Source organism: Eretmochelys imbricata, chromosome 5, assembly GCF_965152235.1.
Source record: "Eretmochelys imbricata isolate rEreImb1 chromosome 5, rEreImb1.hap1, whole genome shotgun sequence".
Lineage (NCBI taxonomy): Eukaryota > Metazoa > Chordata > Testudines > Cheloniidae > Eretmochelys > Eretmochelys imbricata.
The window spans coordinates 46672957-46692224 of record NC_135576.1 but is presented as its reverse complement, the minus strand read 5'-3'; the positions used below and the strand labels follow the sequence as shown (position 1 = coordinate 46692224).

Sequence of the window (19268 nt, the reverse complement as noted above, 5' to 3'; positions counted from 1 at the left end):
GCTGCTACTCTGAAACATCTCTAGGAGAGAAGACCCCATTTATCTACCTCCTCCACAAGGGCATTGTGAGGGATAATCAATTCATGTTCATATAACACTATGCAAAGCATCTCAGAGTCTAGCAAACCATTGGTAAGAGCCCTTATAGGCACTGATAGCATTGCAGACACCCAGGAAATCAGAGGGTCCAGTTAATATAGGTATGAACAGGTTCTGGTTCAGTGTGGGATGCTGCTGCTGCCTTTCCTGTGCAATTCCATGTAAGGGGAGAGGGATGCGGCGAGGCTCTTTGTTTCCTGCTTTGCCTTTGGACAGTTGGGCTAATTCTAACTATCAGTCCCACATTTAGTAGGTGCAGAGGGACAGTGCGCTTCTCCCTGTAGCTGTTTAACTATGCCAGACAGGTAAGTAGAAAAGACAGCTGCCAATGAGAAGAGCTAGACTGGCTTGGAAATTTGTGGCTGTGATTTGGACCCTCGTCATACCCACGTACTTTGTCACTGAGATAGGGTAACCCATGGTAACTGAATTCCTAGCAGTACAGGGACCAAGTGCCTCCCCTCCCAACAGCTCTATAAAAAGGGTCTGTCAAAGGAACCCCACAGGCTGCTGCCTATCAGCACAGACAAGAAAGAAAACTTAGACAGTGAGAGAGAGTCAGGGACCAGAGAGGAAGTGCCAGCATGGCTTCTGCTTTCAGACTTCAGTGCCACTGCATCCTGATCTTCTTGGCAGCCCTCAAGGGGGAAACCAGATACCTAGAGGTGAGCAATGCAACTGGCACCTATCACAGCTCATCACACCTTCTCCAGCCTTCTTCCAACTCGCTGCTCCAGGTTTAGGGCATCCTGCCTGTCTCCTCTACCCTCCCACTCCCTTCCAAAGCCTTCGGAGCAGACTGGAGGTAACATTAAAGGCAGCATGTCCTCTCCCCATGTCCCCAGCTAGTGCCCCTTCCCGCAGCCGGCTGGCAGCTTGGCTAAGGGATTGAGAGACTCACCGTGCACCCGGCTTGCTCGCGCCCTCTCTCCAGCGCGGGTCCCCTCTGGAGCCGGCTGCCTTAGACCGTGACAGGCAGGAAGTTTCAGACGAAGCGTTGTCTGCGCGGGCCCATTTGTGGAGGAGGGCGGGATGCCATTCGCTGACACCTGTGTCAGGGGGGTGCAGGGCGAGGGAGGGCTGCTGCCGTCAGCCCATGTCCCCTTGGCCCAGGCTGTTCTTGCCCGAGTGTTTCCTTTCCCCAGGCCAGGGGTGCTGGCGAGGACGAGCCCTTTCTGCTCCTCAGCGCAGACCTGAAGCGGGAGTTGTCAGGCAGGCAGCTCTACCACCGGGCGCTCAGTGAGTTTCTTCGCTTCTCGGCTAAGGGGGGAGGCCCGGGGAGAGCTCAGAGCGGGCGGTCTGAACTGGGGGGAAGGAGGAGGCTGAGGTGAGAACTCAGACACGCGTGATGTGGGGAGCTCCTGGCTAAGGGAGTGGGAGATGGGGTGCTCAGCTTGGGCCCTGGGCATGGAGGTCTAAGCCCGACTCCCGCCCAGCTCAGCTCTCCCCATGGGGGGCGGCCGGGGGTGCCTCTCTGCAGCACGGCCAGAGGGAGCTGGGCGCGGGTCCCCCTGCGGGAGCGGCGCTGAGACGCAGCCTCTGTCTCTCCAGGGTGCATTGACATGCTGAGCGTGGAGGGGCAGTTCACCTTCACCGCCGAGCAGCCCCAGCTGCACTGTGCCGCTTTCTTCATAGGAGACCCCGAGGAGCTCATCACAATAGACTATGACTTCGTCAATATTGACTGCCAAGGGGGAGACTTCCTGAAGGTAGGAGGCTGGCAGTATATGGGTGATACTCCCGTCCTCCATATACTAACCAGGCACAGGACATGGCATTTATGGGTGTGGGGGGATGGAGGGGAAATGTGTGTGTGTGTGTGTGTGTATGTGTTTCAGAGGTTTAAAAAGTAACTGTCATTCGTACTTGTGCTCCTAACCCCCTTAGGCGCTTCTGAAGCTCTCCCCCTGTAAGATCTGATCATGATGCAGGCGGAGTTGCTTGTTAAACTGCAGTGCAAACGTTTCAGCACTCTCACAGAGGACCCCTGGCTGTTTCTTCCTCCCTGTTTTCATGTGATCGGTTTTAAAGAGAAGCCCAGGTAGCCTCGTTAGTGTTGCTTTGTTGTTGCTTTTGTAACACGATGAATCACACGAATGCTGTTGATATTACTGTAGCTCTCAGAGGATTTTCACTGCACAAGCATGTAGCTTTAGTTTACTGATGAGGGGCTTGGTGCTTTCTTTCTTTTAAATGGCTCCAGTGGAGCTTTTCATGGCATTCTCCTTAAACAGAATGAACTCCATGACTCATGGTCAATTATATTTAAGAACTAAGAAAACATCACTGGAAAACTTTGACTTCAATGGCCTTACACCAGGGAGAAACTTTCACCAAGTACTTAAAAAAGGAGTACTTGTAGCACCTTAGAGACTAACAAATTTATTTGAGCAAAAACTTTCGTGAGCTACAGCTCACTTCATCGGATTCGATGAAGTGAGCTGTAGCTCATGAAAGCTTATGCTCAAATAAATTTGTTAGTCTCTAAGGTGCCACAAGTACTCCTTTTCTTTTTGTGCATACAGACTAACATGGCTGCTACTCTGAAACCAAGTACTTAATTCAGTTAATGAGACCAAGGGAGGCTTCAAAGTGCCTGGGTCATGACCTTATGGTGTCCCCTAATCTTAACATGGGAGGGGGCTATACCCTCTTCTTTCCCAGCAGGGGTCTGTGGATGAGGACAGGAAATAAGGAGGAGGTGTGGAAGGAACCAAGTCAGGCCTTGGACTTTTGACTTCCCCATGGAAATACAGTTCCCTGCTGTATTACTCCTTTGTAGTCTCTCCCATCTTGGTATCTCCACAGGGATCACATTGCCAGTGGGTGATGATAGGGGAGGGGAGAAGTGATACTGGGGACCTCCTGTGGAGCCATGGCATTTAACACTGGACCTTTTCTTTGGGGCCAGAAAAATTCAGACAGAACTTCACTAGGGGCCTTTGTGGCTTTTCTTCAACCTACACTCTGAGTTTCACAATTCTTACAAACAGCTTTACCTGCTTATATTCTAACACCCACATGTAGCCACTTGATAAGGATTTGCTGCTCTAGAAGATCTGGGGCCTGATCCTTAGGTAAGAAAGCCTTTCCCTATAAGCATAAGGATTCCTCACTAAATGCTTGCAGGTTCTGGCCCTTAGCGTCTAAGTGCTCTACATGAAAACCACTGAAGCATGTAATGGCTTGCTGAGTAAAAGCAATGAGAAGACAAGTGAATCAGGGCTCAAAAGGTAGTTGCTCAGTTAAGCTAATTGCAGTGCAGATACTTAATTTGTTTTGGCTCTGACAAACAGTATTCTCACAAATTTTCCCAGAACACCGTAAGGGCAAATTTGATGCCATGTTTACTGTTATGTTCTTTCATGGTCAGCACAAGCCTCAGAGTGAGATGAGAAGGAAATGTTGTAGCTCAGTTGGTTTCAGGATGAGAAAGGGACAAAGTGGTTGAGGTAATATTTTTTATTGGACCAACTTCTGTTGGTGAAAGGTACAAGCTCTGGAGTTTCAAAGAGCTCTTCTTCAGCTCTGGGGAAGGTTAACAGCGTGCCTAAGCTAAATACAAGTTGGGACACTCTGGTTACCTTCCCCAGACCTGAAGAAGAGCTATGTGAAGCTCCAAAACTTGTACCTTTGGTCCAATAAAAGATATTACCTCACCTACCGTGTCTCCCTCATTAAAAGGAAAGGCACAGAAAGAAAAAGGTCTGGCCTAGCACAAGCAGTAATACTGGCAGGAATTCTTCACTGAAGATTTATCATGCTGATTTTTCAAGATGAAGTGCCAGGGCTCAGGAATGTCTTCTATCCAATTAAAAACAAGCATTAAAACATTCCAAGTGGAAAAAGGCAGAGGCATCAAAGTAATTAATAGTTAGAGGTTGAGATGGTGACATATGTTTGACATTGATGCTAGATGACGTCAGTCAAAAGCTTGGCTTAGTAATAATGGAACAGTAATAATAATGGAATAATAATAAAAAAAGATAGTTTTAAACCATGAGATTCTCACTCCATCTTCCCTTCATTAAATACAATCAACATTAGCCCTGGGAAAAGTACAGTCTCTAACATAAAATACATGCATTTATATACATGCTTTGACTGAAACATCAGCAGTTACTTTCTTTTAACCACAGGGAATATAGAAACACAGATCCTTCTAATTTCATTGGTGGTTTTGGACTAAACACCTGGTGTCAAAAAAATCAACAAATCCACTACTAGTTGAGTCTGTTTGGTATTGCTGGATTAGGATTATAATACGAGATCTACTTGTAGTAATTACCAAGAAGATAATCGCTAATATAAGCATTATTTTTAGGTACATATGGTATGAAGAGCACTGAGCAAGACAGAAGATAACAAGAATAAGAGTGAGGCAGGTGGCAAATTGGGATTATTGCTATTCATTGGCCAAGGACCAGCTAGCATATTATTTTTGTTATCCCATCCCGCCATCAACTTGTTTCGTTCACCCACCTGTTCTGTGTTATCTGTTTAGATTGTAAACTGTTTGGGTCAGGGAATGTCTACTACTTGGCGTCTGTGGGCAGGGCCTAGCACAATGAGAACTGATCTGGCTGACTCCTCTGTGGCTGCCATAATATAAATGTAAATAATATGAACACATGGTACATGCCCCTGAAGTATAAATAGGACCTAACCATCTAAGGACATCATTCTGAAAACCTTTATTCATGGAAGCAGTCATCTTCTTGCAAGTAGAGTTTGCAGGATAGAACTCTATATAATCTTAAAATACTTAGTCACTCTCTGACCTAGAATACAGCTGCATTTCCGTGCCTTTGATGTGGGACCAATACCTACCCACACAAGAAAGTTTGTTAAATTGCTGATAAGGCTGCAAAAGTGCCTTTCCTCCCAGCACAACCAACAAAAAACAAGGTGATTACCAGGTAAAGCAGCATCAGAATCCCAACCAGACTCCATTCACAGACCTTACTCCTCAAAGATTAGAGTGCTCAAGTGCATTCACAGACTCCTCACCACCAGCACACAACCACCCACAACATAGTACACACGCAATTCCTCAGAATCTCACCCAAACTTTCCTGGTTTGTTGGACTGAAACTCTGACTGTCAAACCTCCACAGGTAACTGGAAGGCTGTTTGGTGCGAGAGGGAAGGATAGGTGAGATGGATTCAGCAAGGGTGAGGAGCTGGTAAGGGCATAGCTACAGAACCAGAGAGGTAACAGGGCTCTGGAAGCAGAGGGATAGGATGCACAGAGGGTGGGGAGCAGCATCAGACAGGGCAGCAAAGCCAGGCAGGAAGCTTCAGAGAATGGGTGTTGACTGTGAAGATGCATTGTTCTGTCAGCTGCCACCATGCAAAATATAATGTTATCTTTCAGCATTTTTTAAAATTGATCCCCCATGAGATCTGATATTATTTCCAGGAGCACAAAGCATTATGAGATATATCAAGGTCATAAACACTGCCTTGTGAAGGCAGAGGGGTCTGAAAAACATAAGACCCTTTGTAAAAATGTCAGGAAGGACTGGTTTTTAATCCCTTTAGTGTTTAAACATGAGGGGGAGGGGTTGGATTCTGCCAAGGATTTGTAAAATGCAAGTTTGTTTTCCTTTTTGAAGTGGCATCATTATGAGAAGGATCAGTTTCAGGGTTGGCTATTCAAAAACATCCAGGGGAGTTAGGAGCTCATTGAAAATAAATGGGTCCTGTGTTCCTAATTCCCTTATGTGCTTTTGAAAATCTTACTGTCAAACTCCACCTTTAGAGGAAAACTCTAAACTGGAGCCTCTTTTACATCTTTTACACTCTGTAATCTTTGACATGTCTGGAGACTGCTGACAGAATGGTAACAAACCTGAACTGTTCTTTGAATCACTGAACCCCTGTAGGTGTTTGATGGCTGGATACTCAAAGGTGAGAAGTTTCCTAGTTCTTTGGACCATCCTCTCCCTACTTCAGAAAGATATGTAGATTTTTGCAAAAGCGGCAACATCCGTAGGAGCATCAGGTCATCCCAGAATGTGGCAATGATCTTCTTCAGGATTCATGAACCTGGGAATGGATTTACATTTACAATAAAGAAAAATGACAACCTCTTCCGTAAGTCTGATTTTCATATTGCCACTTGGATTGTCAGATGGGCTACATTTGGATTAGGAACCAAAAAGAACCAATTATCATGAAGCAGTACAGTTGAAAAGAAGCTGGTAAACTTAAAACCACGCTCTCTGAAATCGTTTTGAAGTCTTCAGTAAATTGATAGACTTAGAAGACCAGATTCCTAGCTGCTGTAAAGTGACATTGTTCAATGGAGCTATGAGAATTTATACCAGCTGAGGACCTGGTTTAGAAAGTACTTATATAGGCTAAGCTTGTGTCTCACATTAAGAGAGAAAGTCAGTGAAATACGAGAGATTTTTTAAGAAAGCCTGCTATATGTAAGATCCAAGGAATTTTTATTTCAAAGATTTGTTCCAATCTATAACGTTAATATATCCAATAAGAGTAAATGGTATTACTTTAAGAATCTTAAATTTGGCAAATGACTAGAGCTGGGTAGGTAATGAGAAAAAATATTCAAATATGTTATTTGAAATACATGGTGAATTTTGTCAAATTACTCTATGGCAGTGTTTTTAAATGATTTGCACAGATCTATAAACTGACCAAATGAAAAATATTTACTTAAAACAGCACAAAATTCAGCAAACAATTTATTTGCCAACCCAGTCCAGTTACTATTCAACCCAGTCCAGTTACTATTCATTTGATAAACATACTAACTCAGAGCGACAGGTTTTAGGGTAGCAGCCGTGTTAGTCTATATCTGCAAAAAGAAAAGGAGTACTTGTGGCACCTTAGATTTGTGTCCATTTATTCTTTTACATAGAGACTGTCCAGTTTGGCCAATGTGCAAATCAGATGTCAAGAATTATAACATTCAAAAACCAGTCAGAGAACACTTCAATCTTTTTGGTCACTCGATTACAGACCTAAAAGTGGCAATTCTTCAACAAAAAAAAACTTTAAAACCAGACTCCAGTGAGAGACTGCTGCATTGGAATTAATTTGCAAACTGGATACAATTAACTTAGGCTTGAATAAAGACTGGGAGTGGATGTGTCATTACACAAAGTAAAACTATTTCCCCATGTTTATTCTCCCCCCCCGCCCCCCACTGTTCCTCACACGTTCTTGTCAACTGCTGGAAATGGCCCACCTTGATTATCACTACAAAAGGTTCCCCGCTCCCCCCCACTCCTGCTGGTAATAGCTCACCTTACCTGATCACTCTCCTTACAGTGTGTATGGTAATACCCATTGTTTCATGTTCTCTGTGTATATAAATCTCCCCACTGTATTTTCCACTGCATGCATCCGATGAAGTGAGCTGTAGCTCACGAAAGCTTATGCTCAAATAAATTTGTTAGTCTCTAAGGTGCTACAAGTACTCCTTTTCTTCTAACTCAGAGTGCAGTTCTGCCACCCTTACCCACACTGAATATGCCCTACTTTATATTCTAGGCCCAAACTATCCTGTGCATGGGAGGAAACTCAGAGGAAGGAATTCTCTGTGAGGATCCCCCATGGAAAGGGTGGGGTTTAATCTCCTCCCTCCCCACATGAAAGGCTGCGGGGGCTGACCCCAAATCTGGATGATCTCTGGGAGGTTTGTGCTTCCATGTGGGCTCTGATACCAGGCACTGCTTCTCTGCAGCATGGTTCCTCTGGAGCCTTCCCCTGCCTGTGACTGTTCTGAGGAAATGACAGTACAACACCCAGGGCCAGGATAAGGGGAGACCTGGATCCCCCGGTTTCACTCACTTCTCTCTTCAGCTCATCCAGTCTCCTTCTGCTCCATATGGTGGACCCTGAACCAGAGCGTGGGTCCCCTGCAGGATTGAGCAGGGTGGGAGGTGAGCTGCACAAAGTGGGTTCTGTGTGGATCTAGGGGCAATGTCTGAGCCATATATTAGAATAAATCCTCTTTAAAGGTGAAAGATTCCTTGGAATGAAAATATAGGATCTTAAATATGGCAGAAACAAGTGTGCCAAAAACAGTCGCTGCTCTGCACCACGGAGACACAAGGTAAGCTGCCATCAGTAATGGCTGAATCTATCAATTTAATGAAGATTTTAAAATAAAACCAATATTCATCCTCTGGTTTCAATGGGATCCCTTTCAGTGTGAGTAAGTGGGGGCAGAACATGCCTATCAATGAATGTTTTAATAGATACATAATGTAAGATAATAGCTAGTGGACTTCATGTAATATGTAGCTTATTATTAAATACTGACCAAAGAGCTAGGTCTTAATCCCTAAGAAACCCGTGCCCCTATGCAGAGCCCCACTGAAGTCAATTGGACTCCATGAAGATTCAAGAGTCAACCCAGGCAGAGTCAGCTGCAGGATCAGGTCTAAGGCTACATCTACACTGCAGTCAGGGGAATTATTTGCAGCTCGTGTACATGTACCCTTACTACCTTTAATATAGCCAGCTTGCTAAAAATAGCAGTGAGGATGTGGTGGTGCAGGCTTCAGTGTGGGCTAGCAATGCAAGGATGTACCTGGGGAGGACAGGCAGGCTTGTATGTCCCACAAGTATAGCTAAGCCCTGGTCTACACTACAAACTTATATTGGTATAACTACGTCACTCAGGGATGTGGAAAATCCTGACCTAACCCACTATGTCGACAGGAGGGCGTCTCTCGTAGACATAGCTACAACCTCTCGGGGAGACGGAGTAACTACGCCAATGGGAGAAGCTCTCCCGTCGGCATAGGTAGTGTCTTCACTAGGCACTACAGAGCTGTAAGAATAAACAAACCCAAAACCACAAGCCCGGGCCTTCGTGTCTTCACTGCTATTTTTAGCAGACTAGCTGGATTAAAGGTAGCTCAGATAATCTACAAAACCTTCTAATTATACCCGCAGCTACAGTGTAGATGTAGTCTAAAATACTCAGCTAAAAGGAGTTTCTTTAAGTTCTTTGACATGTGATATTACGTTCTGAGTGATATGCTGGCAATTGCTAGAGAACAATACCATGTACTAGCCAAAGGAAATGCTGAGTGAATCTTTTTTCAGCATTCTATTTATAATAAATAGTAATAAAATGAATTGTTCTTTGATAGGATCCATTATTTGAGAAAATGGGATACAGTGAAGAGTGCAGACTGGCCTATTTTGGAAATGTAATGACACGGCCTGCAGGCCAGATTCTGTTCATGATTACACCAGCTGTAAATCAAAATAACTCTGCTGAAGTCAGCAGAGGTCCCAGGGGGCAGAATCTGGCCCTGTGAGTTTGGCCTGTGAGCTGCAATTACATCAAGAGTGTCTAGAACACAGTTGGATGTCTAAATCTATGCTGTATGCAGATTGTGACTAATTACACTGTATCTTTTTCCTGTGCTGAAGCTTGCAATGTCATCTCTCAGACCCCTACGGGAAGGTTTACCCTGGTAATTCCTCATCAGCACAGAAACTGCAGTTTTTCCATAATCTATCCAGTGGTGATAAAAATATCTGACCTTATACTGGGACATTTAAATAGCCTCCATTTAAAGGTGAGTTGTTTGTTTGTGTCGTAGTAAATTAATGTCTTCAGCTGGAGTGTAGCATAGATAATGAGGTTATACAGAGTGTCATTTGTATATTTACGATTATTAATATGTTGAGTCCCCTTATATGTGCGAGGCATCTCATAAGAAACCAAGCTTCTGCTCAAAAGAGCATCCAATCTGCATTTCACATAACCAGTAGTGATGGTCCTAAACAGGCAAAAGGGTAACACATATTGTGTAGTTATGGGTGTGTTTAGTATGAAAGACATTAAAAGCAGGAATCTATTTACAATGGACCCAGTCCCATGAGGTGCTGAGAACCCTCTGTCCCTTTTTATTTCAGTAGGAGTGGAGGGGACTTGTTAACTTGCAGAATTGGACCTGGGGTGGTTTGAAATCTATGGAAATGGTATAAAATTAGTACCTTGAGTTGAGCCAGGGGAAACTCTGCTGACTGGATTCCTCTGAAGATCATAGTAACCCATTTGGACCACAACAGGTCTTCCCAAGAAGACCCATTTATAATTTAAGCCTATTAGTATGGTAGGAGGGAGGCCCAGAGCAAGCAAAGAGCCCCTCCAAATCCATAGAGAGGCAAGCAGGTTCTTCCACAGCTCAGCCATGGAGGAGCTTAAAAGGATTACACACACAACGTAACAATAAGCAGCTGTTAGTTCTGAAGGGTTCCAAGAACAGGAGGAACACCCACTGCTGCAAAGAGCCTTTCCCTCCCATAACATGCAGACTGGGGGAAGAAGTGGGGCAGATTTCTTTGTCCCAGGGGGTGCTTCTCCTGTCTTGGCTGCCTTGCAGAACTACCAGCTGATAATCTTCAAGTTGTGCAGCCTCTTTATGCTCTTCCATCACTGAGCTGTGGAGAAACCTGCTTGCCTCTCCATGGATTTGGAGGGGCTCTTTGCTTCTCTGGAGCTCCTTTGCCCAAAGGTTTTCAATAGTGTTCCATACCTATGGAGTCCCGAAAGGGGCCTGGTTTCTGTCCAGCTTCATGATATCAAGCACCATAGGGTCAAGATTTGGGTGTAAACAACGTATGGGAAAGAACAGCAAATGATTAAAGCTAAGGTACTGGATTTCATGCAGGTAACAGCAATGTTCAGGCTGTGGAATTTGAAGTATAATTTTTAACCACTTCATAAATTCTCATCATATATTGATTATACCATTGCTATTTCATAAAAACTCATTATATATTGATTATACCATTGCTGTTTTGTTTGAGGCACAGAGATAGTTTAATTTAAAAAAGAGAACATTTATGGGAGCCTGGGTGACTCAGTAAATAAACTGCATATCTTAAATCTCTGAGGATCCAGCTCAAACAAGTACCCAAGTATCACGTTGCCTTACTGGCCCTCCTTGCATGGATTTACATGGTTGTCTCTGACCAAGGAGAGAGAGTGTTCCCACAAACATAGTTCTTAGATTATTGCCAGGGCAAAAAAACCCCAATAAATGTAGGTCTCCTAAGTGAAAAAACAGAGTTTGCCCATTATAAACTAGCTGAAAATGCCTGTGGATCCAATCCTGCCAATAGATGCACACCTCTTTTGTCCAACACGGAGTCCCATGTGTCTCACTGAAGTCTCTGGGCCTGCAATCACATAAATGGTGGCAGAAGTTGTCTAGAAATGTAATTTGCACCAATTTGGCATGTGGTGGTGTGCAAAATGAGTGTGACTTAATCATTAACAGACAGACGTGGGATTGTAACAGGAAAAGGAATAGGGGAAACTAACTGAGCACAGCTAGAAGCAGCAGAATGGGAGTTGGTATAAGGTAGCGCTGGCAGTCAGCATTAAACCACAGAAGAAAATCTTCGCAGTTTTCTAAGACAATGAAGCTGCAGAAGGAGACTCTCCCCAGCTCCCTCAGTCCATAGAAGCCAAAATGTACTGAGGGGTTTCCCCAGGATTGCAGGGAAGGGACTTTTGTGTTGGCTCCAAAATCCTCTTTCACCCTGCCCCAGTGGATTTTAGGTCAGCTAAATGGGGTTTCTGTTCCTTTCACAATGCTCCCTACTTGGTAAACATGGAGGGGGAATGTTGTGCTCTCCTGATATTTTCACTGTAAGTTAACTTAGTGAGCAGCATAGCCTGGTTAGTTGTCACTCTGACAACTACCTAGAAATGTAATGGGATGGTGAAACAGAGTGGGGCACGTGCGCACACGCACACACACACACACACACACACACTCTCTCTCTCTCTCAACATTGAAATGAAACATTTTTTTGACAATTTCATTTGACCCCAAACAATTTTTCTGACTTTTCAATTTGCAAAAAAAAAAAAAAAAAATTGTTTTCAGGGTCTACTTGAAACATTTTAATTTTTTTATTTTTCGTAATTGCCAGTGAACCAAAAAGTCAGTTATTTGCACAGCTCTGTGTGTGTGTGGAATTTATAGTTAGGATTATATTAGCAGCAAAAATTCATTGCAGTACCTTTGTTAATTAACTAAACTTTGCAAAGGTAATATATTTCAGTACCACAGCTATCGTATCTTACTGTTTTGGATAGGATGATTTGGTTTGTTAGAGCCAACATGATCCAAAACCTTAATTGGGTACTCCTATTGCTAAAATCCATCTATAGATTACTTGTATGGTCTCTTAAGGACATTAAATTTGCTAACTTCAAATTAGAGCATTAAACAGGCCAAAAGGGGCCTGATTTTTACAGATCTGAGCGCCCACAACTCTACTGATTTAAATGATATCTAAATGACTGTTTAATTTATTAAGTATATTCAAAATGTATCTTCTGTCTCTGTCTTTATAGAAACCATCAACGGGCTGTGCAGGAGTGGGAGATTTTGTGGAGCTGTTGGGTGGAACTGGATTAGACCCCTCCAAGATGTTCCCACTAGCTGATCTGTGTCAATCCTTTCATGGTTCTGGTGAGAACGTCTTTTGTTTAAATTTGTGCATGAGGACATAATTAATTAGCAGTAGAGTACAGCAGAAATCTGATTTCCTGGTAGGCTTGGGTACTTCATATGGAGCAGAACCTGAGAATCAAAGCTGTTAAGAGCTCAACCAGTGTGTTTAGGTTTCCTGTATTACAGCCCCTAGATGGAATAGAATCATAGAATCATAGAATATCAGGGTTGGAAGGGACCCCTGAAGGTCATCTAGTCCAACCCCCTGCTCGAAGCAGGACCAATTCCCAGTTAAATCATCCCAGCCAGGGCTTTGTCAAGCCTGACCTTAAAAACTTCCAAGGAAGGAGATTCCACCACCTCCCTAGGCAACGCATTCCAGTGTTTCACCACCCTCTTAGTGAAAAAGTTTTTCCTAATATCCAATCTAAACCTCCCCCACTGCAACTTGAGGCCATTACTCCTCGTTCTGTCATCTGCTACCATTGAGAACAGTCTAGAGCCATCCTCTTTGGAACCCCCTTTCAGGTAGTTGAAAGCAGCTATCAAATCCCCCCTCATTCTTCTCTTCTGCAGGCTAAACAATCCCAGCTCCCTCAGCCTCTCCTCATAAGTCATGTGTTCTAGACCCCTAATCATTTTTGTTGCCCTTCGCTGGACTCTCTCCAATTTATCCACATCCTTCTTGTAGTGTGGGGCCCAAAACTGGACACAGTACTCCAGATGAGGCCTCACCAATGTCGAATAGAGGGGGACGATCACGTCCCTCGATCTGCTCGCTATGCCCCTACTTATACATCCCAAAATGCCATTGGCCTTCTTGGCAACAAGGGCACACTGCTGACTCATATCCAGCTTCTCGTCCACTGTCACCCCTAGGTCCTTTTCCGCAGAACTGCTGCCTAGCCATTCGGTCCCTAGTCTGTAGCGGTGCATTGGATTCTTCCGTCCTAAGTGCAGGACCCTGCACTTATCCTTATTGAACCTCATCAGATTTCTTTTGGCCCAATCCTCCAATTTGTCTAGGTCCTTCTGTATCCTATCCCTCCCCTCCAGCGTATCTACCACTCCTCCCAGTTTAGTATCGTCCGCAAATTTGCTGAGAGTGCAATCCACACCATCCTCCAGATCATTTATGAAGATATTGAACAAAACCGGCCCCAGGACCGACCCCTGGGGCACTCCACTTGACACTGGCTGCCAACTAGACATGGAGCCATTGATCACTACCCGTTGAGCCCGACAATCTAGCCAGCTTTCTACCCACCCTATAGTGCATTCATCCAGCCCATACTTCCTTAACTTGCTGACAAGAATACTGTGGGAGACCGTGTCAAAAGCTTTGCTAAAGTCAAGAAACAATACATCCACTGCTTTCCCTTCATCCACAGAACCAGTAATCTCATCATAAAAGGCGATTAGATTAGTCAGGCATGACCTTCCCTTGGTGAATCCATGCTGGCTGTTCCTGATCACTTTCCTCTCATGCAAGTACTTCAAGATTGATTCTTTGAGGACCTGCTCCATGATTTTTCCAGGGACTGAGGTGAGGCTGACTGGCCTGTAGTTCCCAGGATCCTCCTTCTTCCCTTTTTTAAAGATTGGCACTACATTAGCCTTTTTCCAGTCATCCGGGACTTCCCCGGTTCGCCACGAGTTTTCAAAGATAATGGCCAATGGCTCTGCAATCACAGCCGCCAATTCCTTCAGCACTTAAGAACTTAAGGACAGACTAGAAACCACAGCAGGGTTAAGCTTCAATTAAAAAAAAATTCTTATTACAGATATGTCCATAGTCAATAAGGACTGCAACAGAAGGATGTTCCTAGCAACCATGATAAGGTCAAAATAGGGCAGGCAAGTTCTGAGTGGAGGGGGAGGAGTCCTTCATATGTTACTCAAAGTCCCAAGTTGTGCGATGCGATTAAGCAATTTTTTGGTCTGCTGACTGAACCGAAAAATTGAAAATATATATATTATATATAATTTCAAGGTGACTCAAAAGCAAAATATTTAAAATAGTTTGGCAAACCAAAGTAGTTAAAAAATATACATTTCAGGTCAAACAAAATATTTTGTCCAACCCAAAATGAAATGTTTAATATTTGAGGGTGATTTTTAAGACCTTTTAAAAACTTATTTATACCTTTGATGTAAAATATAAAACAAAAAGTCATTTTGAATGGAATAATTAAAATGTTTCATTAAAAATGTCAAAACAAAACATTTTGATTTTTTCAGATTGTTTTGTTTTGTTCGGACCAAAACAATTTGCTGAATTCAGTATAAACTAGCTAAATGTTTTGGGGTCGACCTGAATCTACATTTTTTGATGAAAAAGCTTTGTCCTAAAAATTTCACCCAGCTCTAGTTCTAAGAGCCTTCTCTTCCTTTGGAAAGAAAAAATGTACTGCTTACATAAGTTCCTCTAACATGCGGGACGTTAGAAAAGCTCTAAATCAGCGTTATCTCAAGCTTTTCAGGCTGATGACCTGTTATTCAAAGTAAAAAGTTTTTGCAGTCTCCTTATATTTATTATAAAAGAAAGAGTAAAAATGTATGTGGGATAATAATAAGCCTATATAATGTACTTTTGTGGATATGTGATTTGAGAGATTGACAGAAAACTCTTGATTGTGATGAGTAAGGGTGTATGGGGCAGTGAGATTTTCTTTGCTTTAGATTGTAATTCAGCAGCTCGTGATATCTCCTCCTCCTCCCCCCAATTGCCTTTCATGATCCATCTTTGAGGTCACAACCCACCATTTGAGAAAAACTTCTCTATACCAGAGCAAACAGAATTAAAGTCTCAGACAAAAAAAATGTCACTGAGCCTATGCTGAGTGCTCCTATGAGGTAATATTGTTTCCAAGGCAGCTCTTGAATACATTGTGAAATGGTGCTCCAGTTAATGAGAGAAAGGGAAATCATACAATGGTATATTGTTGGGATGAATCTGAAGGGTTGGGAGTCCAGTGGGTTCAGGCTCCCTCCAAATACAAAAGGCCACTTTGAGTTCTTGAAATGGTCTACAAAGGTTAATGCCAAACTCCTCCTCGGGAAGCTCATCACAAAGCAGGGTTTAATAACAGGCTCAATGAGCTCTGACAAGGTTTGGGGCCTGATGCCACTCCTAATGCGTATTTGGAAAACACAGGTATATGGAGAGATACAGCAGAATAATTGGAGAAGCAATGAGAAAGACAGAGCTCAGTACTGTAGAACCTCCATACTGAGAAGTTCCACTGATTTCAGTGGGGACTCTGAGTGCACAGAAGACTTAACAGGATGAAGACCAAGAACTGGGGAAAAAGTGAAGGGGAGAAGGGACTGATCTGTGAAGGGGAGAGATGCAGAGGAAGAAAAAAGAGAGAGGGAGAAGGTACAATAGAACACAGGGGAAAAGGAAATGGAGAAAGAGTGGGAGCAAGTGTAGAAAAGGTGTGAGGATGGAAGGAATGAGGACAGGTGAGAGAATGGGAAAAGAGATGAACAACAACATAAATTCTATAGAACTGACTTGAAGCAGGATGGATAAGTTTCAGCATAATGTGTTGCTATAAAGCTTTAGGAACAATCATCACATCTTAGAGCTCAGGTTCATCCTAAAAGGGACATGCTTGGGCTCTGAAAAAGGGATAGCACAAAGGTGTGTATTTCAAAGGTGATGTGTTGAGGAAGGCATGAGGAATATCTCTGCACTGCCTTTTGATATGAGGGAAGGTTAATAGTAAGGAAAATGTGACATTCCCTCGTGGGTAAGGTTAAGATTCTGTCATAGTTATTTTTAGTAAAAGTCAGGAACAGATCACGGGCATTAAACAAAGATTCACAGAAGCCTGCAACCTGTCCCTGACTTTTACTAAAAATACCCGGGAGAGAGGAATGACAAACAGATCACTGCCCAGGCTTGCAGCTGCTCCAGACCCGCCAGTACTCCTGTGGTGGGGGCTGACCCAACCCCAGCCTCTGCTCCAGCAGCCCTGCCCAGAAGAAGTCACGGAGGTCCCAGAAAGTCATGGAATCCATGACGTCCATGACAGAATCATATCCTTACTCATTGGTAATGCAACATGGAAACACAGATGTCTTGATGCCTCTTAATCAATGTGGTGGAATAACCATGTAAATAATCAGCTATCCGTAGAAATGTAGGGCTGGAAGTAACCTCAAGAGGTTGTCTAGTCCATCCACCCCACACTGAGGCAGGACTAAATAAACCTAGACCATTCTTGACAAATGTTTGTCTAACCTGTTCTTAAAAACCTCCAATGCTGGGGATTTCACAACCTCCCTTGGTAACCTATTCCAGAGCATAGCTACCCTTCTACTTAGAAAGTTTTTCCTACTATCTAACCCAAATCTCTTTCGCTGCAGATTAAGCTGATTACGTCTTGTCCTACCTTCAGTAGACATGGAGAACAATTGATCACCAGTCTCTTTATAACAGCCTTTAACATATTTGAAGACTGTTATCAGGTCCCCTTTCAGTCTTCTTTTCACAAGACTAAACATGGCCTTTTTTTAATCTTTCCTCTATAGGTCAGGTTTTCTAAACCTTTTATTATTTTTATTGCTCTCGTCTGGACTCTCTGCAATTTGCCTAAATCTTTTTTAAAGCATGACATCTAAAAGCGGGCACAATATTCCAGATGAGGCCTCACCAGTGCTGAGTAGAGTGGGATAGTTACCTTCTGTGTCTTACATATAACACTCCTGTTAATACATCTGTCTTTTTCGCAATGGCATCTCATTGTTGACTCATATTTAATTTGTAATTCACTATAACCTCCAGATCTTTTTCTCTAGTACTACTGCCTAGCCAGTTATTTCCCATTAGTATTTGTGCATTTGACTTTTCCTTCTCAAGTGCCATGCTTTGCATTAGTCTTTATTGAATTTCATCTTGTTGATTGCAGACCAATTCTCTAAGTTACTAAGTCATTTTGAATTCCAGTCTTGTCCTCCAAAGTGCTAGCAACGCCACACAGCTTGCTGTCATTCATAAATTTGATAATCATACATTCCACTCAGTTATCCAAATCATTAATGAAAATATTGAATAGTACCAGACCCAGGACAGACTTCTGCAGGACACAATTGGACACATTCTCACAGTTTGATAGCAAACCATTGATAACTACTCTTTGAGTATGATTTTTCAACCAATTGTGTACCATTTTATAGTAATTTCATCTGGACCGCATTTCCCTAGTTTGCTTATGAGAATGTCATGTGGGACTGTGTCAAAACCCTTACTAAAATCAAGATATATCACCTCTACTGCTTCCTCCCTATCCACTAGGCCAGTAACTCTGTCAAAGAAGGAAATTAAGTTAGTTTGACAGGTTTTGTTCTTGACAAATCCATGCTGGGCTATTCCTTATAACCCTATTATTCTTCAGGTGTTTACAAATTGATTAATAATTTGTTCCAGCATCTTTCCAGGTATTGAATTTAGGCTGATTGGTTCATAATTCCTCTTAGTAAAGATAAATTCATCTTCCCCCAATGCGTGCCCCTGCCCTTTTACTTTGTTGTAATGAAAAGAGGCAGGATTGAAGTAGACATCTGTTTTGATACTCCCCCATTCACTGTGTTACAGTGCACATTGTACTCTCATCCTGAATTCTCCTATGGAGTGTTGTCTTAAGAAAACCTGACTAACGTGAGTGTTCCCTACTTGGGCATGCTATACTAGAATTTAAACACACCTTTTACATTAGGAAGAATCTTCTTGGTGTTGGCACCTAAAAACTGTCATTTTTTCAATAGGAAATATTTCACAAATGGTTTATTAATGACACCTCCGTGGTTGGGAATGGTTTCCTTTAAATATTATTATCAATGGCATTTAACATTCATATACATTTCAGGGCATAAACATAGAAAGGGGACAGGTGGAAATAACATATGGAATTAGTATTAGTAAATAGAACATTTGGTGAAATGGTCAAACCGTTTAAAAATGAATAATAAAAATACAAAATTTAATTTTTTAATTTTGTTAATATTTAACTTGTATTCAGTAGTGTCATCATTCTACAGTCAGCTAGGTGAAAAGTTCATCATAGTGGGAAAGTTATATATAAGAATGGATACTTTCAACTGTATATTTAGACATTTGTATTTAGTAATTCCTAACAATGTAAAATGCTATCTTTTCATTGATTAGCTCAAATGAAGATTGGCTGTGACAATACTGTACTACGAATGGTGTCCAGTGGCAAGCATATTAATCGTGTGTCATTTGAGTATCATCAGCTTGACCAATATGAATTGGAAAACAGAAAGGAGAATAGCATTGAGGAGTTCTGCTTCCCTAGTATTTGAGAAACCATTCAAAGCATTTTCACGCTGCTAGCAAAAATATGGTCTTGGTTGATAAACAATGTACTTTTAATTTTAACTAACTAGTATTATCAAACTTTCTACGGCATACGCATCCTTATCTTTTTCATATTAAACAGCTGTTCCCATGACCAATCAGGAAAAATGACCTAATGTGTTAATCTTTCTATTTATCATAATACTTTTTTGTTGCAATATTTGGGTTCCTTTATTGTATCCAAAATTAATAAAGAGAACAGAAGACCATGTTCCCAATATAATTATTATTTCAAAAGGACATAGGCGAAAATCCTTTATGTAGCTAGTTTGAGCACTCATAAAAACTACAAATTAATATCAAATTCAATT

At 42.4% G+C, this 19268-nt stretch overlaps 1 protein-coding gene across 1 annotated transcript; it reads left to right on the top strand.

Annotated features, from left to right (window-relative positions):
- Nucleotides 1-683: 683 nt before the first annotated feature.
- Nucleotides 684-18944, top strand: CRHBP (corticotropin releasing hormone binding protein). The gene is made up of 7 exons (XM_077816309.1): nucleotides 684-764; nucleotides 1245-1338; nucleotides 1651-1808; nucleotides 5988-6198; nucleotides 9523-9671; nucleotides 12470-12587; nucleotides 18745-18944. The coding sequence occupies exons 1-7, from the start codon at nucleotides 684-686 to the stop codon at nucleotides 18900-18902; spliced, it is 969 nt and encodes a 322-aa protein (XP_077672435.1). The 3' UTR covers nucleotides 18903-18944.
- The last annotated feature ends 324 nt before the right edge of the window (nucleotides 18945-19268 follow it).